General features: G+C 55.6%; 2 protein-coding genes across 6 annotated transcripts in view; one reads left to right on the forward strand and one right to left on the reverse strand.

Annotated features, from left to right (window-relative positions):
* Positions 1–586, forward strand: part of Flii (FLII actin remodeling protein) — a 12,933-nt gene extending 12,347 nt beyond the window's left edge. For both annotated transcript variants that reach the window (XM_063241794.1, XM_063241795.1), the window contains exons 29-30: positions 55–120; positions 224–586. In XM_063241794.1, coding sequence (XP_063097864.1) covers positions 55–120; positions 224–358 — 201 coding nt within the window. In that variant the 3' untranslated portion in view covers positions 359–586. The remainder of the gene's footprint in view (positions 1–54; positions 121–223) is intronic.
* Llgl1 (LLGL scribble cell polarity complex component 1) lies at positions 547–17,736 on the reverse strand. Of its 4 annotated transcripts, none has more exons than XM_063241798.1 (23): positions 17,559–17,736; positions 13,776–13,888; positions 11,386–11,467; positions 11,160–11,290; positions 9,985–10,143; positions 9,748–9,910; positions 9,531–9,666; positions 9,318–9,372; positions 9,008–9,162; positions 8,714–8,937; positions 8,458–8,525; positions 7,289–7,442; positions 7,109–7,213; positions 6,101–6,393; positions 5,670–5,817; positions 5,326–5,479; positions 3,364–3,659; positions 2,701–2,965; positions 2,427–2,541; positions 2,182–2,288; positions 1,870–1,939; positions 1,707–1,783; positions 547–1,127 (listed from the first exon to the last, which is right to left on the reverse strand). In XM_063241798.1, the coding sequence occupies exons 1-22, from the start codon at positions 17,637–17,639 to the stop codon at positions 1,708–1,710; spliced, it is 3,150 nt and encodes a 1,049-aa protein (XP_063097868.1). In that variant the 5' UTR covers positions 17,640–17,736; the 3' UTR covers positions 547–1,127; position 1,707. The 4 variants fall into 4 exon arrangements, 3 of the variants coding, with proteins under 3 accessions (XP_063097868.1, XP_063097867.1, XP_063097866.1); XM_063241797.1 differs by having other exon boundaries at positions 1,870–1,990; positions 13,776–13,873; positions 17,559–17,735; XM_063241796.1 differs by having other exon boundaries at positions 1,870–1,990; positions 17,559–17,735.
* Between the last annotated feature and the right edge of the window lie 993 nt (positions 17,737–18,729).

Genomic DNA, 18,729 nt, shown 5'->3' on the forward strand with positions numbered 1-18,729 from the left:
CCAGAAGGGGAGTATTCCCAAATCACCGGGCAATGACCTACCCTATCCTCCCAGGTCTACATGTGGGTTGGGACCCAGACGAGCCAGGTGGAGATCAAACTGAGTCTGAAGGCCTGCCAGGTGAGCAGGAGAGGGGAACGGTGGGGTGAGGTGAGGTGTCTGAGGCTGGCCCACCAGGCGTGGGGTCTCTGAGACCACAAGGCCCACTGCCGCCTCCTTCCAGGTGTATATCCAGCACATGCGCTCCAAAGAGCATGAGCGACCACGACGCCTGCGCCTGGTCCGCAAGGGTAATGAGCAACATGCTTTCACTCGCTGCTTCCATGCCTGGAGCAACTTCCGCCAGGCTCCGGCCTAGACCATGCATGTGGCCTGGGCCAGGGGCCTCCTGACCACTGAGAGTGTACCCAGGTGATAGCCCCTGCCCTGGCCACTTGCCACAGCCCTAGCCCTAGCAGCACTAATGGGGGTCTGGAAAACCAGCCTCCCCCACAGGAAGCACACATATGAAACCCCCTCCTCGGGACAAAGCAGATGTGATTGCCCTTTAAGAGATATTAAATGCTTTTATTTTCAATATTAAAAATCAGTATTCTTAATATTAAAACAACACTAACTTTAAAAAAAGGCCAGAAAAAAATTCAAGGTATGATCTACAGGAAAGCCCATCCTGACCCCCCAACACACATATATCACAGCTGAGATGCCCAGCAGGGCTCCCCATCATACACACATAGGCTGAGGGCTGGCTCAGTGGCAAGTACCAAAATAGTTTTAGAAACGACTGTCCAGCCCAGCACAGGCATTAGAAAAATACTCTTTGCAAAGGGAGAGAAACGGGTGTGTGTGGGATGCGAGGTGCCTGACGTTCAGCCCTATCTGCCCTCCCTAGGCAGCAGCCCTAGGGCAGCCACTTGCCCTGGGAAGGTTGAGCAAGCCTGGTCAAGAGGCTCCAGGGAGAGGCCCACGACTCTCCGTGGCCCAGCTGGGTGGGGACAGGATGGCAGGTCCACTGGAGTTCACAGGTTAGCAGATACGGGTCTATGTTAAGGAACCAGGCAGAAGCCAGGGATCCAGGACACCAGCTCCGAGCAAGGCAAGAGATGGCTGGGATCATGCTGACCTTCCTGGTGGAGGAAGACAAGGGTATCAGAGCAAAGGAGACTCAAAAGGGCAGATGGCCTATCTAAGGTGTCCCCACAGTCAGACCTGGTCACACACGTGTCCCCATGCCACCTATCTAGGGCAGACAGGGTCCTTCCATGACAAGCGTGGTGGGACTCTGTTACGTACACAACTACTGCCACATAGCACCCAGCACCAGGTAGCAAGTGGGCCAGGCAGCTCTCCAGGCTCAAGCTAAGTAGGGCCCACATTGAGACCGGGACAGAGCCAGGTGAGCCTATGGCTAGGCTTGAAGTGCCAGGCTCAATCCATAGGACCAGCCTTTACACCTGAGTGGTCTGTGAAAAGGCCTAGCCAAACTAACCCCAGCCTCTGCACTCCAAAATTCGCAAGACAGCCAAGAGCTTAACAGGCAGGGCCTCTCTGCTGCCATCTAACTGAAAATCATGCAGCATGGGCACCTAAGACCGTTGAGACACCCCATGGGAGACAGCTAGGCCTCTGAGAGTGGTCACTGGAGGGTGTGCCCTGTGAAGCCCAGCAGGCTGACAAGGTAGACGTAGGGCCCCATCCTGTGGTACCTCATTTGATCAGGATGGTACACGCATGAGGCTCATCTTCTGCAAGGTTCTTCAGATTCTTCTCTGACTCCTCAGAGCTGGGGCGGTGAACAGAAAGTCTGTATTGGGGGATGCCCTGCTGGTCCTGGGAGGGGAGCTTTACAGACAGGAAAGCTGGCCTCACCCCAGGAAATCCTTCACATCCTCCACTGTGACATCCCCTGTCGTGTCCAGAGTAGTGTCAGCGCTGGTAGCTGAGTCAATGGACATGGGTGAGAGTGTGGCCTCAGGCAGCTCTGGGGTATCTATAGGGAGGAAGTGACCAGCTCTTGCTGGGACCCCTCAACACCTGGGGATACAGAACCTAACAGGCACATACCTGCCAGTGCTCTGTGCGGCATCCAGCCCTGGCTCAGCTGCTGCCCCTGCAGAAGCCCGCCCCACCCAGCAGTGTCCTCATTCCTCCCCCATAACCCCATTCTGTAAGCCCCCTCACCAGCGCTCTTGCTGTGGGCAGGATCAGGGCTTCCATCATGGCTCTGTGGGGCCAGGATGATGCTTGGGGTCCCGTTAGCCTGGCTCAGCTTGGGTGACTCTCGGACCCTGTGGGTGCAGGGGGACATGCCAGGTGTTACCTCCTCTCCCTCCTACAGCCCAGCCAGTCCAGGGAGGGCAGAGCCTGGGGGGGATGAGACCTGACCCGGATTACAGGCCTTGGCCAGAGGTGGGCGCTCCACAAACCTGGTCTGGGTGGCATCACGGGGCCAGCGGATGTCCAGAGAGCAGAGTGGCTCTGTGATGTTTCGGGCACTCAGAGAGAAGCGTTCAAACTCTGATGGAGAAATCAGGTAAAAGCCTGGGAAGACAGGAGAAGTGCAGTCAAGAGAAGCGACGGCAGTGCAAGTGCTCAGTAGGTCCCTGCCAACATGTGCTCACAGGGATTGTGCCACCCCTGGAATGACCATTCTAGTCCCATTCATGTCCCTCTCCCTCCCAACCACTCCACCCGCCTCACCCTGGCCGTGGCGTGTGAACACACACGAGGCGATGCCACTGATGTCCTCCTTTCGGATACAGGAATAGTGCACCTGGGGCCGCAGGCCAGGCACGGAGAAGACATGCACGTCTCCCAGGTTAGTGAGGCAGGCCAGGCAGGTCTCAGCATAGTCCTCACAGGCCACACTAGCAAACGTGGCCAGGGCTACCTTGCGCACACGACAGCCCTCATGGGCTGTCAGCTTGAACTTGGTCTTGGCGCTCACCTTGGGCAGTGTGAACACCTGGTGGAAGATGGGTAATGAGCAGAACCTGAGCCCCACCCCAGAGCCCAGCTTTCTCTGCAGGGCTATGCCCTGGACCACACTGTCAAGCCAGTCTTCACCCTGACCACAGGTGAACACTAAAACAGGCAGGCCCTGAGGCTGTCTCTGGCATTCCCACCAAACCTAAGACTCTAGGGACTAGACTCAAGGTCTTGCAAAGGCCAGAGCCTGAGGGAGGGACAGAGAATTCCCACCAGGCACTTGGGAATTCAACAGGCATCAGGAATCTCCTGGGGAGATCTCTGCTGGCTGGGGACATTGTGATAGGGTAGGAAGGACTTGGAAAGCTCATCAGAAGGGCACAGGCAGAGAAAGGGCTTTAAGGGGACCAACAGCAGGAACCCACACCAGCTCACCTTGAACTGTTCCTCAGATGCGATGAGCACGGCATGCCCACCCTGCATGTCTGGCGCTTGTGCCAAGTCCCGAGAGGCCTCATAGGGCTCAGGCAGTGGGCGGCCGCGTCCGTCCAACACAGCGATGGCCACTACTGGTGCCCGATGCATCAACTGTACCTCCTTGCCCAGCACAGCCTCCACTGCCCGCTCGGGCCGCTTCTCACTGCCTGCCATGGATGCTGGCACCTCCAGTGCATAGGCAAACACAGAGCCCGAGTTGGTGCCGGCCCACATTGTGGGCCCATGGTGGGCCGCTGCAAGGACACAGGCATAGTGAGAGGGTGCTCACCGCAGTCTCCTGTATTCTGTAGGTCCTCTTCCATATCTCCTGCACCTCCATAACTATGGTGCCTGGGACTCATGGTGGACACCTTGTCCCACATCTCCCCAGTGACCTTGACCCACTTCATGGCTCGGCTGAGCTCCTGCTTCCAGTTGCGTTCTGGAAAACAGCCCTCTGCAGAGCCACCAGTCACCTCAGGGATGTCTGTACAGGAAGTCAGGGGCCCCAGACATCCCCCATCCCACCAACCTGCTGTACCCTCAGGCTCCAGGCCCCCATACTGACTCCTTCCTCAACAGCCCAACAACTAGCGCTGCACCCACCCTCTGCAGCTTACTCCCTACAGGTAGCCAGGGGGAAGCTCCAGCCTAGAATAAAGTGAACCAAGACCCACCCAGCACACTGTCCACCTGGCCTTGTGGGACAGAGCATCAGTGGAATCAGCTGAGCTGTGCAGTGAACATTTATCACTCTACACTCTGGAAAGCTGATGAGCTACAGCAAAGCTGAGGCAAGAGGATTAAAAGTTCAAGGGCAAACTTGGCAATTTAGACTCTATTTCAAAGAAAAAAACAAAACAAAACCAGGCATGGTGGTGCACACCTGTAATCCAAGCACTCTGGGAGACTGAGACAGGAAGATCTCAAGTTTAGGCCCAACACGGCCAACTCAGTAAGACTGTCTCAAAATAAATTTGTTTGTTTGTTTTTGAGACAGGGTCTCACTTTGTAGTTCAAATTGGCCTTGAACTCACTATGTAGCCCAGACTGGCCTAAAACTATGATGGGCCACAGGTTCAAGGCCAGCCTGGGGTTCACAATAAGTTCAAGACCAGTCTGAACTACAAAGCAAGACCCTGTCTTGAATGAACAAATGAGGGATGTAATTCAGTCCAAAGGCCCAACAATTCAATCCCTAGTGCTAGAAGAAGAAAAAAAACAAAAAACCCAGGCTGCACCAGCCAAATCCAGAAAATAAAATCTACCAGACAAAGATCCTTGACAAATCATGTCAGAAAAGAGTATCCACAGACTACCACAGACCAAGCATGAGCCGAGACATTAGGAATCAGCCTCCATTCCAGTATCAGGGACACCCATCCGATACATGCTCACTAAGGTAATATGCCTGGGTTTTCTTCTAGAATAGTCCAGCAGAATACAACAGCACAGTGAGGGATGAAGGGGTAAGGTAAAGTAAATCTGTACAACGACTGTACACCTTTCTATGTTTGTGTCACTATACAAGGTAATCAATTAGGTAATCAGTACACCCAGGACCAAGTGCCAAAGCTGGGCCCCCAGCATGACCACCAGCACCAGGCCTGCCTGAGCCTCTCTTTCCTTGCCCCTCTTACTCCAAGCACACGGCCCAGCAATTCCTCCCCTACCTGCAAGGCCCACCCACCATCAGGCTCCCTTCTTCCTGCTCAGATCTTCCAGTCCTGCAGGCACACTCAGCAGCCCCATCATTTGTACCCCAGGGGGTGGCTTATGGGTAGCCAGGACATCCCTGTTACTAGCATACAGCAGACACTTGGTAACACTTTGGAACCTCCTGGAAGTATGCTGCCACCACCTCCCCCATATCTAGATGTCCAACTGAGCCATCCAGTCCCTCTCCCTGCCCAGCCTCACCATCTCGAAGGAACGTGTCAGCGAAGTACAGGCATCGAACAACACCTGAGAGGGAGTCGTCAGCAGAGCGAGGCTCGATGCGGCGCTGCACAGGTGTCATCTCCACATCATGGGGACAGGCTTGCTCTGCCAGTTGGGCGTTGGCCTCCTGCAACTGGAAGGAGCAGGGCTCCTGAACATGTCTTCCCTGAGCCCTGCTACCTTGCATCTGACATTTGCCCTTATCCATCCACCACACTCCCAGCTTGCCAGCTCGTTCTGGGGTCCAGGAGGAGCAGGGCAAAGCATGCCAACCTCGGGGACTAGGGGCAGAGCTCAGCTCCCAGACAGCCTGAGCAGCTCACCTTGCTGTTGGCATTAGCAGCTCGCTTCTTGCCTGAGACTCGGCTCTTGCGGATACGCCGGAAAGACTGGCGCAGTGACTTCTTGAGGGACTTCACTCGAGACAGAGGCCCCTCCATAGCCAGGGAATCGTTTGGGTGAAGGGTGCACCTAAGGGCAGGCAGACGCCAGTTGACCTATGGAACCACCACCCTGCACCTACTGATCCCAAAAGCTGAGCATTATGAGGCCAAGTCACAGGGCCAAAGCTCTCCAAGGCTGCCCTTCGGTCTCAGCAGCAGATGGTACTCAGGATGTTCCTCAAACCACAGAGGCTACAGGGGCTTTTAAATCAGCCTGCCTCTGCCACATCTCAGAAAGGACTGAGGCCCAGACCCCATTTCACTGGGACTCCAGCTGCTCACCCCATCATCTTTACCCCTATCCCACATACCTGGCCAGCACTGGGCTCTTGCGCCGATAGTCAAAAAGGCCAAAGCCATGACTAGTGCCAAAGGCCACAAGGCTCCACTCTGCATGAAGTGTGACAGCGGTGACAGCAGCTGGGGGCAGGCATTGCACCAGCACACGGGGCTGGAAGCCAGCAGGCCACAGGAGTGGCCCCGTACGTGGACTCAGCCGCTCATGGCCCTTCCACGTGAAGCCCTCACGGTCCTGGAGGAGGTCTACACTGGCCACGCTGACTGCCTGCTCCACTGGCATGTCACTGAGCTCCAGCACCAGCACCTGAGACCACCGGCAGGGGAGCAGTGTTAGCATGGAGGAGGGGCCACTCCTGGGCTCCAGTCAGCCACGGAGACCTCGAATACACGTGCTGACCAGTCAGCGTGCTTGGTGGCCAGAACTGTCTTCTGTTCATCCACCAAATAAGCACTTTTTGAATAACTATTATATACCAAGGCCCTCAGTGACCACTAGGGAACAGTAAGAGGGCTAAACCTGTCGGTCCCTGCCTCCGCACTCTCATCCTTCACAGGAAAGACTCCCATTACCTGATCCTCCTGCCACCTACCAATAAGCCCACACAGCATGTTCTCTACTCTGTGCAAGGACACAGCAGAGTCCAAGTCCCTACTAGTTCCATCCTCTTAGAATGAAATGCCATGCCCTCTCCCTTTAGTCTCTGTCTCCCACTTAGCAATAAGCACACATTGGGCACCTCTGTATACTGTGTAAAACTGCCAGAGGCATGGCGGTAATTGCTCTCCAGAGCTTATCTGACACTGTTCCCAGCTTTGCCCCAACCCTCCACCAGAGCCTGACTCAGCCCCTGTGATAGGCCCACTTATGCTCCCTCAGGCAGCTCTACCTGGAGCCCCACTTCCACCTCTGGGCTTCTGCTTGGGCTTGTCCCACTGCCTCTCTACCAGATCCTTCATTTCAGACCTATCTTTCCACAAAGCTCTCCCTGACATCCCCAACTCAGGGACATCAGCCCTACCTGGCCTGCAGTGCCAGCCACCACCATCTGAGCTGTGTACTTGCAGAGAGCCACCTTCTGCACACCAAGCCGGGGATCATCGCTGTAGGGGTCAAAGCAGCCCACCTGTGGGGCAAGGACAAAGTTGCAACACCAGACAGAGCCAGAAACAGCTCGTTAAGGTCAGGGAAGGGGGCCCACCTTGCGGAAGGGTGGCCAGTCATCTTCAGCAGCCTGGCCCAGGCTGTCCATATGCTCACAGTCTGTCTGAAAGAGGCCAGCTGTGCTCAGCTTGTAGAGTGGCCGCAGCGCCACACCTGAGGCATCCCAGAATCGCACGGTACCATCCTCATGGCTGCAGAGGGGGTGGGCATCAGATTGTCCATCAGAGACCCATACACCCTGTTGTGCCATTTGTTCAGTGGCCACCCACTGAGTACCTACTGCATAAGCTACCTGGCCAGAACTTACTGCCACCACAGTAAGTACCTACTCTATAGGACAAACACATATTCGGTCCCTACTATCTGCTAGATCACATTCATTATTTTCAGCTAGGCCCTTGCAACAGGGTGGGAAGGTATGGAAATGACTTCCCCTATTATTAGGAAATTTCAGAAGGGGAAAACACAGGAAAGACAGGGGCAGTTCTGCCCTACCGAGGGTACCCAGCAATCAGAGCAGGCTGGATACAGACAGTTACACAGCAGTACAATGAATCCCTTCGGGGACCAGATGAGGTCTAAGGCGGCTGCATATGTGGGAAAGCAGGAAGACTGGAGGGGAGGAAGCAGGGAGGGGAAGAGGAAGGAGCACACGAACTAGGATGCAGCATCAGGACACAACTGTAGAACCCCAATGAGGCCCTTGGTGGGAGGGGGAGCCTGGAGTCATGCAATGAGGGTATGTGAACAGGGCAGGCTGGGACTCACTCCAGCAGCCCTGAGAGCCAATTCATAACCAAAGAGGGCAAACTGCCGCATCAAAGGCCCAGCACAGGGCAGGAGGTAAGGCAAGGCAGGAAGTAGAGCCTGAGTCACTAGGCACGTCAGCACCCGCCAGGCCCAGTCGGGTTCTCTAGCACCTGCCTTGGGCAGCTCTGCGTGGGCCAGCCCAGATTTTCCGGTCTGAGGACAGGCAGGCCAAGTGGGTGGAGCTCTGGGGTCTGCTGAAACTCAGTTCGTGGCTAAATGCAGAGCAGGGCAGGGCTTTACACAGGATCTAGGGAAGTTCCATCCGATCTACTCTGGGCAAGGGGACTGCCAGGGCCAGGCCTGAGTCACTTGGCACCTCAGTGTCTGCAGGACCTGGGATGGGCCAGGGACACAGTAGGCCTGGTATGTGAAGGGTATCAATCCCCTCTAACCTACCCTGTCAGCAGCAGCCCTCGTTGTGATGGCTCTTGAGCCAGGTTCCGGCCCCCGGTGATGGGCCAACTCTGGGAAAGATAGGAGATGTGAGCATAAGGTCAAGAAAAAGTTCTCTTAGCTTTCACCCTGAGCTTGGTACTCAGAGCTTCCTACATATATCAATACATTCCCACTTCCAGTCCTTGGCAGGTACTACCTTCCACCAAGAACAAACTGCTCCCCAAAGCCTCACCCTACAGGGCGCCCCACTCCATACCGAGGCACTGGAGGCAGGCTGGGGGCTCTGCTGCTCGCCGGCGCTCACGATTCGGGCCCACAGCTTGGCAGGGACATTAGCAACATGGGCAGAGCAGGTGATGGCAGATGAGTGCAGCGGGGCCAGGTAGGGGGCAGGCAGAGCCGGCCAGCCAGGTGTCTTCAGATCAAGCACCACCAGCTCCTCCTCTAGCAGCACGGCTAGGGCCCGTGGGTTGTCGAAGTCTACAGGATGGGGCAGGGTGAGCTGAGCCACAGGCAGCACGGGGTAGGGGAGGGAAGGGCAGGCACACACCATCCTCTAGCCCTGTGCTGTGCACCGTGAAGAAGTCAATGATGCGGGAGGTAAAGTCCAACGTCACCAGTGTCTCAGCTCGAAGCACACTCACACAGTGGCGGTCACCATAGCTGGCACGAGGCATGCCACCACTGAAGATGATGAAGTGGCCCCTGCAAGGAGGAGTCATATGAGCCCACAGCTCCCTGAGCCCGGAGTACACACTGCATGATGCAGCAAGGGCTTCACCCCTGTGTGTCCAGAGCCCACCCTTCCAGCCCACTCCCACCAGATATAACCCCCAACCCATTCCCCTCCCTCAACCTACCCTGATTCACAGTTCCGCCACAGAATCTTGTTGATGGCCTTGCAGGGAAAGGGGCCTGGGGGGTGGGACAGCGTCAGACCTCCCATTCCTGGCCTGCCTTGCAGCTGTCTCTTGCCTCTTCCCACGAGAAGGCCCACTACCCTGACCATGCCCCCACCAAGACCATACAGCCCTCCAGTCACCGCCCTCAAATCAGGCTTCCTCAACACTCACCATAGGGTATAGTGGCCACAGTGGGCTGCAGCGTCAGGGACCTGTCAGTTTCCACAGACCAGATGGCATAGCTGCCATCGCTGTGCGAGCTGATGATGGTGCCACCGTCCCGCCCCCAACACAGGCTCTCCAATTGCTGCAGAGAGGAGCAGGCAGGTGTGAGTGGCAGGTATGGGCAGGGGCCCAGGCTAAAGGGATGCAGGCCTCACCCACTTACTTGGTTCCCCAAGAAGATATGATCCACACACCGAGCAGGATGATTCCAAATGACCAGCAGGCCTCGGCTATACCCAATGAGGATCTTGGTAGGGTCCATGAGGTGTCCCTGGAGCGACTCCACAGGGCCTAGAGTCTTTCCACACCTGTAGTCATCTGGTACACTACAGAGGGAGCCTCGGTAAGTTGGGACAATTTCCCAGGCATAGTGGGTGCTAGGAAGCCCCCTGACTCTCACCTGCGCAGAACTTCATCTGGGCTAAGAGTCTTTCCTTCCAGCAACGTCAAGGTGGTAACATCCAGGAAGAAGACACTGCCGCCCTCAGTGCCCAGGGCAGCCATGTCATCAGCAGCCACCAGCAAGACCACCGTGATGCGGGTGAGGCTGGCAGGCACACTGCAAGGGATGAGGGATCAGAGGAAAGTGTGCTGGAGGCTGGGTTCTCAGTGCTGGCTCATTCCCAGCCCAGAGGGGGCCTGCTTATAGAGCAGGCGGGCACTGCAGGAAGGCGACAATGTGGTGTAATTAGCACACTCAATTATTCATAAGGATGTTGGCAGAGGGAAGGATAAAAATAGTTTCCTAGGTCTTCGAGACGAACTCTCCACTTTTTCCAACACCAGGAAGGAAAGGCAGGAATTAGGGCACTGCCCTATCTGAGACTAGAGCTCTAGGGTAGACACAGCCTCGAGGAGTCCCGTGCAGGAATCCTGCTGCAGCCCTCCGGACAACCTCCTGACTACAAGGGGGTGCCAAAGAGCCCCAGCCAATAGAGGCTGGGACTACCAGGGAGCCTGCCCCTGGATCAGGACTCCCCCAGTTACAGTCACTGCAGGCCAGGCTGGGGGAAAAGACCTTATATTCTTACCTAGGGCCAAGCCACTCAGTTACATCTGAGCACCCTGCCTGCACCTCACCAAAGACAGCCTGTAGCACCCTCCTTGCCCCCCAAACCTGCCTGTTCACTTAGCCATGCACATAATGGCCCATCTCCCAACCCGATTCAAAGGGCCAAGGACCTCTGCTGATGTCAGCTTGGTTCAAACCATGCCAAGCCCCAGACTGCCTCATCACTATAGGGCAGACAGTGGGAGGCTACAGATCCAAGGGGTTTAGCATGTACCACATGTGTCTCCTGGGGTTCACATCACCAAAAGCTCCCATAGTCAGGTGGCACAGCCCAACCTACTCATCTTACCTCAGCTAGAACCTCCTGTCTACTGCAAAAAGACCAGCGTACTCTCAGCTAAGCAGGGTCCTCCTAGGCTGTGCTCAAGACACCACTCATCCTGAACCCAGCTGACTGGCAGTTGCCAGACACCATGGCACCTTGGCACAGCTGGCCCCCATGGCCTCCCTGGGAGCTCCTGCCCATCAACCATCAAACTAGCTCCCACCAACTTCTCCAGTACCTGACACCTTCAAAGCTGGGCCGGCTGGGTGGCTGGAAACTGAGCACCTCCTCCAAGTGGGCACAGCCATTATGATGGGTGATCTCCCACAGATGCAGACTACTGTCATCCAACAGAGTCAGGAGGCGGCCCTAGGAGATGAGCAGAGACCAAAACTGGGCTGGTCTGGATGAGTGGTAGGATGTGAGGACAACAAGGATCTGGCCAGTGGAGGCCAGAAGCTCACCTGGCCAGGCAGGAAATGCATCAGGGTAACAGTGGCTGCATCTCGGTGTAGGCCTGTGAACTCCACACCAGGTGCGCCATAGCTGAAGGTAACTGGTTAAAGACAAAAACACTCAGGCATGGGCCAGAAAACTAGTGTGAGAGATGTACAAGTCTCTTTCGCTGGGATTATCCCCCCCTACCCCGGGATTATTCTGACAAATCCTGCTGCAACCTGCATGTCCAGATCTCCGAGACCCAGTGGTGCTTTTCCCGAGGTACCCAAGCTAAATGCAGACTCCCCAGATTTGCAGCAGCTGGGGCGCTGTTATAGGACCTTTACTTCCTTATCTGTAAAATGGCCTAGTGACTTCAGCCTACTGCAGACGAAGTAAGAATAAAAACTTGCCCAGCACTAGCACCCTAGACCTGGCGCAAAGCTGAGGCACTTCAGCTTTGTGTATGCCTATGTGAGCTACAAGCCCAGCAGTTTGGGATCAAGAAGGCCAGAGACACCAGGCCAGGCTTGAATGGCAAACCCCAAAGTAAGAAGACTCCAGGCTGCCTCTTACTATAGCTTCAGGTCCAGGAAATCAGCCTCCCTCTAGGCAGGTCCCCACTGCAAAGGGGCAGTCTGCCCATTTTACAGATGAGTACACAGGGATTTGCAGAGGGCAGATGACATGGTGAAGTGCCCAGTGCCAGTGCCCAGAGTCCTAGCAACTCCAGGACTGCTGATGGTGGACAACAGGGATGAGGGAGCCCAGGAGACAGGGTTTAGGGACACTGCCATAGTGACAAGGCAAGATTTGTTGCCTGGGGCCAGAAATGAGATTCCCTGTAAGAGTCTGGTGGGGACAGAGGAGGGGACAAAAGAGGGGGTGGATGCAGGAGCAGCTGAGTAGAAAGCAGGGTCACCAAGGAGATAGGGAGAAGCAGCGTTTGAGACCAAGGCTAGCCTCTCCAGCCTCAGTTTCCCAATCCCAGGGGCTCTACCAGGTTGTGGGGATTTAAAGGAAAAGAGACGCAAAAGGGATCCAGAGCTGTGTCCTCCCCTTTGAGGCTCAGGGCACTCATCTGTACTTTAGGTTCTCTGTGAGTATGAAAAGCCTCACATAAGACACGCACTGCAGGGGCTGGAGATTTAGCTCAGCGGCATAAGCGCCTGCCTTGCAAGCAGGCAGTCGTGAGTTCAATCCCCGGTACTGATAAAAAGGAAAAAGACAAAAAAAAAGTGGGGAGGGGGGGCCTGGGGATTTAGCTCAGTGGCGTAAGTGCCTGCCTTGTAAGCAGGCAGTCGTGAGTTCAATCCCCGGTACCAATAAAAAGGAAAAAGACAAAAAAAAAATAATTAAAAAAAAAAAAAAAAAAGACACGCACTGCAGGAGAGGCAGCTCTGAGTGCCTGATAGCAAAGCTGTGCCGGCACTGTGAGATGTGGACACTTGTGACATGGAGAAACAGCTGCATAGAAATGTGCATGAAGGCAGCACAGTGTCCATGAGGGGCAGTTAACAGCAGGCCAGGTAGAGGGTCAGGACCCACAGGAGATGAGAGAACATCTCTGCCCACCACAGAACAGGCAAGGAGCTCACAACCATAGGCCTTCCAATCTACCTGCTGTCTAATGCTCCCAGCCTCGAGATGAGAAGACTCCACCCAACCCAATATGATATTCCAGGCAGTGATTTATTTTCTACCATCTGATGTCCCTAACCAGGGTATGGAGACCCACAACACTACACAGGGAAGGAGGAGGAGCTGGCACTCTCACCAAGCAGCTGCTAGCCAGATTCTGCACCTCAGTTTCCCTCAGAGCAGTTGGGGTGGGATTCTCTAGGATGGGCAAGAGGCATTCAGCTGCCTGCCAGCCCCCCACCCCCACCCTAGGCCTTCAGGGAAAATGCCCGCTTTGTGCAGCTCACACAGCCTATTGTACAGTCGCCAGGATCCAGGTGGGGGCCGAGCTGCACTCACCACGCCGAGCCTGGCACTGCCCCGCCCCCTTGGCTGAACACACGTGTCTTCACATTCACATGTGTGTGCACCCAACACACCAGGGCCCCCAGCCCACCCACCACTCTCAATGGGTTCATGGCCCAGCCCCCGGGCCCAGCCTCCCCAGTCACAGTTGCTGTGACAATGGTAGGGTCGCCTAGGAAACTGGTTGGCTGAAACAGTGAGGGACAGCTGTGGCCACTGCAAATTGAGCTCCCTCATTACCAGTAGCCCAGCAAAGGATCCCATGGTCCCTCAAAAGTGTCATCCCAGGCTTGTCAGGCACACAGGCAATGCCAGCCTCCTCCAAGATCCCAGTACTCACTACAGCTTCCACAGAGTACCTGCCAGGGCTGGGACCCCAGCACACAGGGTGGCCCAAACAAGCCCCCAGTGCCACAGCTGCAAAGGATACATCTTGACGGCCCCAGACCTGGTGCCAATGGCCATGATTCGAAGTTCAGGGTCGAAGGCCAGGGCGCTGGGTTGATTAGGGAATCCATGCTCCACGGTCTGTGGGGAGGGAGGCTGCTGGGGACACATACACCTGGGCAATGTAGTCCCGTCCACCCAGTGCCTACCCAAGGCAGTCTCCAGCCTCTGCTGCTGATGTACTGGGGAAAAAAGCCAGGTCCACCTGCTTTCAGTGCCTCAAGGTCTTCAACTGTTAAATGGGTGACTGTGCCCCAAGTCAGTGGGGACATGGCTGAGTCCCTGGGCTCCACTGATTCTCCTGTGTGTGGCTCACATAGGCCCTACTCTCAAGAGCCCCAAGTTCCCTTTGCACAAGGCTCTAGTAATAAACAGAATGAGGTTCAAAAAGGTAAAAGCACTGAAGGGGACCCCAACTGCCCATGGTGTCCCGTATCCTATTCTGAGAGGTACAGACTGAAACTCGGCAAAGAATCGCAGTGCTGGAGTCCTATGTGAAGTCCATGTTACTCCTCAAACATGTACCCCACAGGGAGACGCGAGGTCTAGGTTAACATCCAGGATCAGGTAGACACAGGCAGACGGAGACCCAGAGAGAGACAGCCTTCTGTCTGACCCTGAAGGTGTCACCCACCTCCTCACCCAAAAACTGCCAGGTAACTGAGTCCCAGCCTATCAGGAATAGGAAAGGTACTATGAGGACTTGCACATTATAGTCCTGGCTGGGGAAGCTCCCTGGGGAAACGGCACATAGCAGTCCCAGCCTGTTGAGGTGGGGATAGCTCGATTCTCCTGTGTTTGGCCTTGTGCTAATCCCAGTACTCTCTATACCTGTTTTGCACTGCTTGCTCTCTTGTTCTCTACTGGGCACTGGAACCAGTGAGCCTACCCGAGGACAGAGTTGTCCATCTACCTAGGGACTCATGGAGGGCTCCCATGTCCTGATCTTAACTAGCCAGTCCCAGGCTACAGTCCAGTGTCTGCTTGGTCAGGCACATAGCAACTTCTGAGTTGCAAATCCCCACAGCCTTGAATGAACCCCATCAGGCTCCCACTTTACAGAAGAAGCTAGGTCATTTGTCTAACATCTTTGTCCTTCATACCCCAAGTCCAATCCATTCCCGAGCCCCATTAGGTCAGCTTCAAGATACACAAAAGTCACTCTGCTCACATCCTACAGTCACCAACCCCAACACTTCCCCAAACATCCCACTCCATCTTGCAAGGCTCCACAACCACTCACCACATGCTTCAGTCTGTTCCTCAGACAGAGGCCAGAAAGTGTGAAAACCACAGTCCACTCCCCATACCCTTTCTATTTAAGCTCCTCCTCCGAGGGCTCCTGGTTCATACGCAGTCAGAGCCAAGTCCTCATTGTCTGGCTCCTCTCTGTTAGCACCTTCTACTCTCCCCTGGCTCACCTGATTACAAGCCCAAAGCTCTTTCAAAGGTCTCTTCCAATTCATAAGGCGGGATTCCGGATTTCCTTTCTGACCCTACGCACTTCATCACTCTCCTGAGCACCTGCTCCAAGAGGCTCCCTAAACTGTCCTCACTATAGCAGTGCCCCTGCCCACGCTGCCACACTTTCACCCTGCTTTATTTTATTCACAGCGCTGGCCATTATCTGAACTACTGTGTACTTTATTGTTTTAGTTTTTACTATCCTCCCAGTGAGTACATCAGCCTCTAGCTGCATTTGTCCCTTTTGGTCTTCACTATGTCCTCAGCATCAAGATGTAAGAGCTCAGAATTAGACTAACACGAAGTGCACATTTCACAGGCAACTGTATGGCTTGGAGGTAGGATATGAACCTGAGTTCCAGAGTCCAAAATCCGCATGCACTCCTGAGGTGGGGGGCACCGGGAAGCTATGCTTATTCCCTACGGATCACCTACCGTTCTCTTTGTCAACCAAACCTCTTCTCCAAGACCTCTCCCTCCTACCAACACTGTTCTCTGTGAATACAGTCTCATCCTCAACTTATTGAGACCCTGTCTAAAAATAAGAAGGGGACAGGAAGGTAACTCAGTGGCAACGCGTTGTCTAGTATGTGACAGGCCCTGGGTTCAATCCTCAGTACTGGGGTAAAAAAGTAACACTGCCTAACTCTTCACCTTCTGCCACCCTTAGGGTCAACCCGGGGGAGCCAAGCCTCAGAGCTGCAGGTCCCTCAGCTGAGGAAGTGACATTAAAGCCAGTGCCTATCCCTGCTTTCGGGGAAGGGACAAGCTCTCACTTTGGGGAGATCACTCTTATAGCCACCCCAGCACTAGGAAACATAACAACAACAAAAAACAAACCCACCATCGGGGGATTCCTCAGCACCAGCCTCCCTTCTCGGTTTCTCAGTCATTAAGTTTGAGGGTCCTGGCAGCCACACCACCTCTGGCACCTGGGACCTCAGCCTGACACATCCCATTTTCCCCCGAGAAAGTCTCCTCTGGGCAGCCCAAGGCACCTGGCCTCAGCTCCAAATCACAGCAGCCCCTCCAAACTTTCTCAAGGCTGAAGTGCCAGCCCACCACAGGAGCTCAACACAGTGGTCCAGCTTGCCCTGTGACTTTGAGCAAATGCACCCACCCTCTCTTCACTTCAGTTTTCTCATGTGTGTGATGCAGGTAACTCATTCCAAGCATAAGGGGGACGAAGGCTCTGGGGTAAAACTGAGGTCCAAACCAATCCTCCACAGCCGAGAGGAAGTAGCAAGGGAGAGGCTGAGCCTTACTTTACCTTCCTTCAGTGCCTGCTAGACAGGGGCTAAGGCCTTCCCAGGGCCTCTCCTTCCCCACCCAGGGAAAGAAACAGCCCTGCACCTCCACTCTAGAGTTGGTGCAAAGCGTCAGGTCAGCTGCCTCCTGTAGCTTAGGAGGCCAGAGCCCACAGCTAGGAGGAAAGTGACCTTATTCACAGCTGGGGAAACAGAGGCATCGCGATTTGAGATACAGTCGGTACACAGCTGGCCATGTCCCCTGGACACACAATACCTTGCAAGGCAGAACAAGGCAAGATAGAGGCTAGGGTAGTGGGAGGGGAGGATTCGGCAAGGGATTTCCCTGCCCTACCCTCCAATTCTGCCTCTGCCTCCACCTCTCACCTCTCCCTGCGGCCTGGGTACCAAAACAAAACAAAAGCCAGCTCTGGGTTATCCTAAGGGCCGCCCAGAGGCCACCAAGAAAAAACAACTCAAGGCAGAGAACTAGGCAACACAAGGTAGAGATCCACACACACACAGAAACGGAGAGACGTAGGAAGAGACAGGCAAAAACTCGGAGATGCAAAAGCAAAGACAGAAAGAAATGAGAGGCAGAGAGCTAAAGGGAGACGGAGAAGAGACTCAGAGGGGTGCACAGAGACAGAGGCAGAACCTCCTGACCCCACTCCGCCCCACCCCACCCCGGCACATACACGGGCACAGACTCAAGAGGGACGGTCACAGATGGAGAGGGAGGGGCAGGGACCCAGAGAGCCGCAAAAAGTGGCAAAGAGTTAGACTCAGACACACACAGCCAGAGACTGGCAGGGCAGGGCCAGTGAGGCCCACGGAGCGCCAGAGAGGCAGGCACGAAAGTCCGCGAGCCCCGGACCCACCCAGAGTCCGAGGGGAGGACAGGACGCAGGCGGCGGGCCCGCGAGGGACGCGCGGCTCCGCCGGCCCCGCGCCAGCCGGGCGCCCCCTCCCCCCGGCCCGACGTGGCTCGGCCCCCGGCCCCCAGCCCGGGCCCCAGCCCGGCCCCCGCGCCCCAGCCCGGGCCGCTGCTGCACCTTGTTGAAGGCGAAGAGCTCCTGCTTGAGTTTCTCGCGCTGCGGGTCGGCGCCCTGGCGCCGGAACCGAAACTTCATCATCTTGCGCCCGGCTGCCGGCGCCTCCGCCGCCGCCGCCCGCAGGATGCGCCGCGCCGCCCCGCCGGTCCTGAGGCGCGGGCAGGGCGCCAGGCGGCCCGGGCGCGGGCGCACGAGGCGGGGCCTGGAGGGGGCGGGCGCAGTGCGCGACGGACGTCCCGCCCGATCAATAAGCGCGCCCGCCTCGCGCTGGGCCCCGCCCCTGAGGGCCAGACAATGGGCGAGGATAGGGCCCCGACTCGACCGGGCTCGCGAAGGATACCCGCTGCGCATGTGTCCTGATGTGGGTCATGCTGGGATTTGTAGTCCGCAAGCTGCGGTATCAGGGTGGGCGGGTGGGTGGGGAGGCGCTGTGTTCTAAGAGTGTGGCGCTCGTTTTCTGGTTTGCCAGGTGCTTTTTCCGACTCCTGACCGACGAGCGATGTGCACATTAGCGTGCTGGAACAATCCTGCCCCAAAAACTAGGGAGCCTGTGACTGAGACAAGTCCCTGGCCCTGGGAGCCTCAGTTTTTTCCCATTTACCAGAATGCCGTGGACCCAATGGTTGACCAAGTTAATATTTTACCAGTTCGTGGGAAATTTTGTTTCCCACTGTGCCAGCGCTTCCCAGCAGCATACTTTTGCCTCTGCTGTGTGATCAGTTGGAAATTCCTTCCTCAGACCCTGTGGAACTCCTACACATGCTCCAGGACCCAACGCAAAAGGAACCATATCAGCAAGGCGTGGTAGCGCATGCCTGTAATCCCAGCACTCAGGAGGCTGAGGCAGGAGGATTGTCATGAGTTCAAGGCCAGCCTGAACTACATGGTGAGATCCTGTCTCAAAAAAAAAAAAAAAAAAAAAAGGCTCTGTATCATTGACACAGGGGATTTGTGGCATCATCCAAAGAAAGACAGGCATTTTGCAGTTCCGAGAGTGGATTTTGAGCCTGTCTGATAAGGGGAAAGAAACTTCCTCCACAGGCAATAGTAGATAAACAAAACTGCGCCCACTCCTGTCCCCACCCACCTCCCAAACCCTCCTTTGCTCTTTTTTTTTTTTTTTTTTTTTTTTTGGTGCCGGGGATCGAACTCAACCTCGTGCTGGCCAGGC

This window comes from Cavia porcellus, unplaced genomic scaffold (genome assembly GCF_034190915.1).
Source record: "Cavia porcellus strain 051 isolate PalLab524CR breed Dunkin Hartley unplaced genomic scaffold, mCavPor4.1 scaffold_32, whole genome shotgun sequence".
Lineage (NCBI taxonomy): Eukaryota > Metazoa > Chordata > Mammalia > Rodentia > Caviidae > Cavia > Cavia porcellus.

Coding starts and splice junctions, on each gene's coding strand:
- Llgl1 (XM_063241796.1), bottom strand. CDS start 17,639: ATGATGAAGTTTCGGTTCCGGCGCCAGGGCGCCGACCCGCAGCGCGAG. Junction 6,394..7,108: donor TGGCTGGCACTGCAGGCCAG/GTAGGGCTGATG, acceptor CGGTGGTCTCAG/GTGCTGGTGCTGGAGCTCAG. Junction 1,784..1,869: donor GATGTGAAGGATTTCCTGGG/GTGAGGCCAGCT, acceptor TCACCGCCCCAG/CTCTGAGGAGTCAGAGAAGA.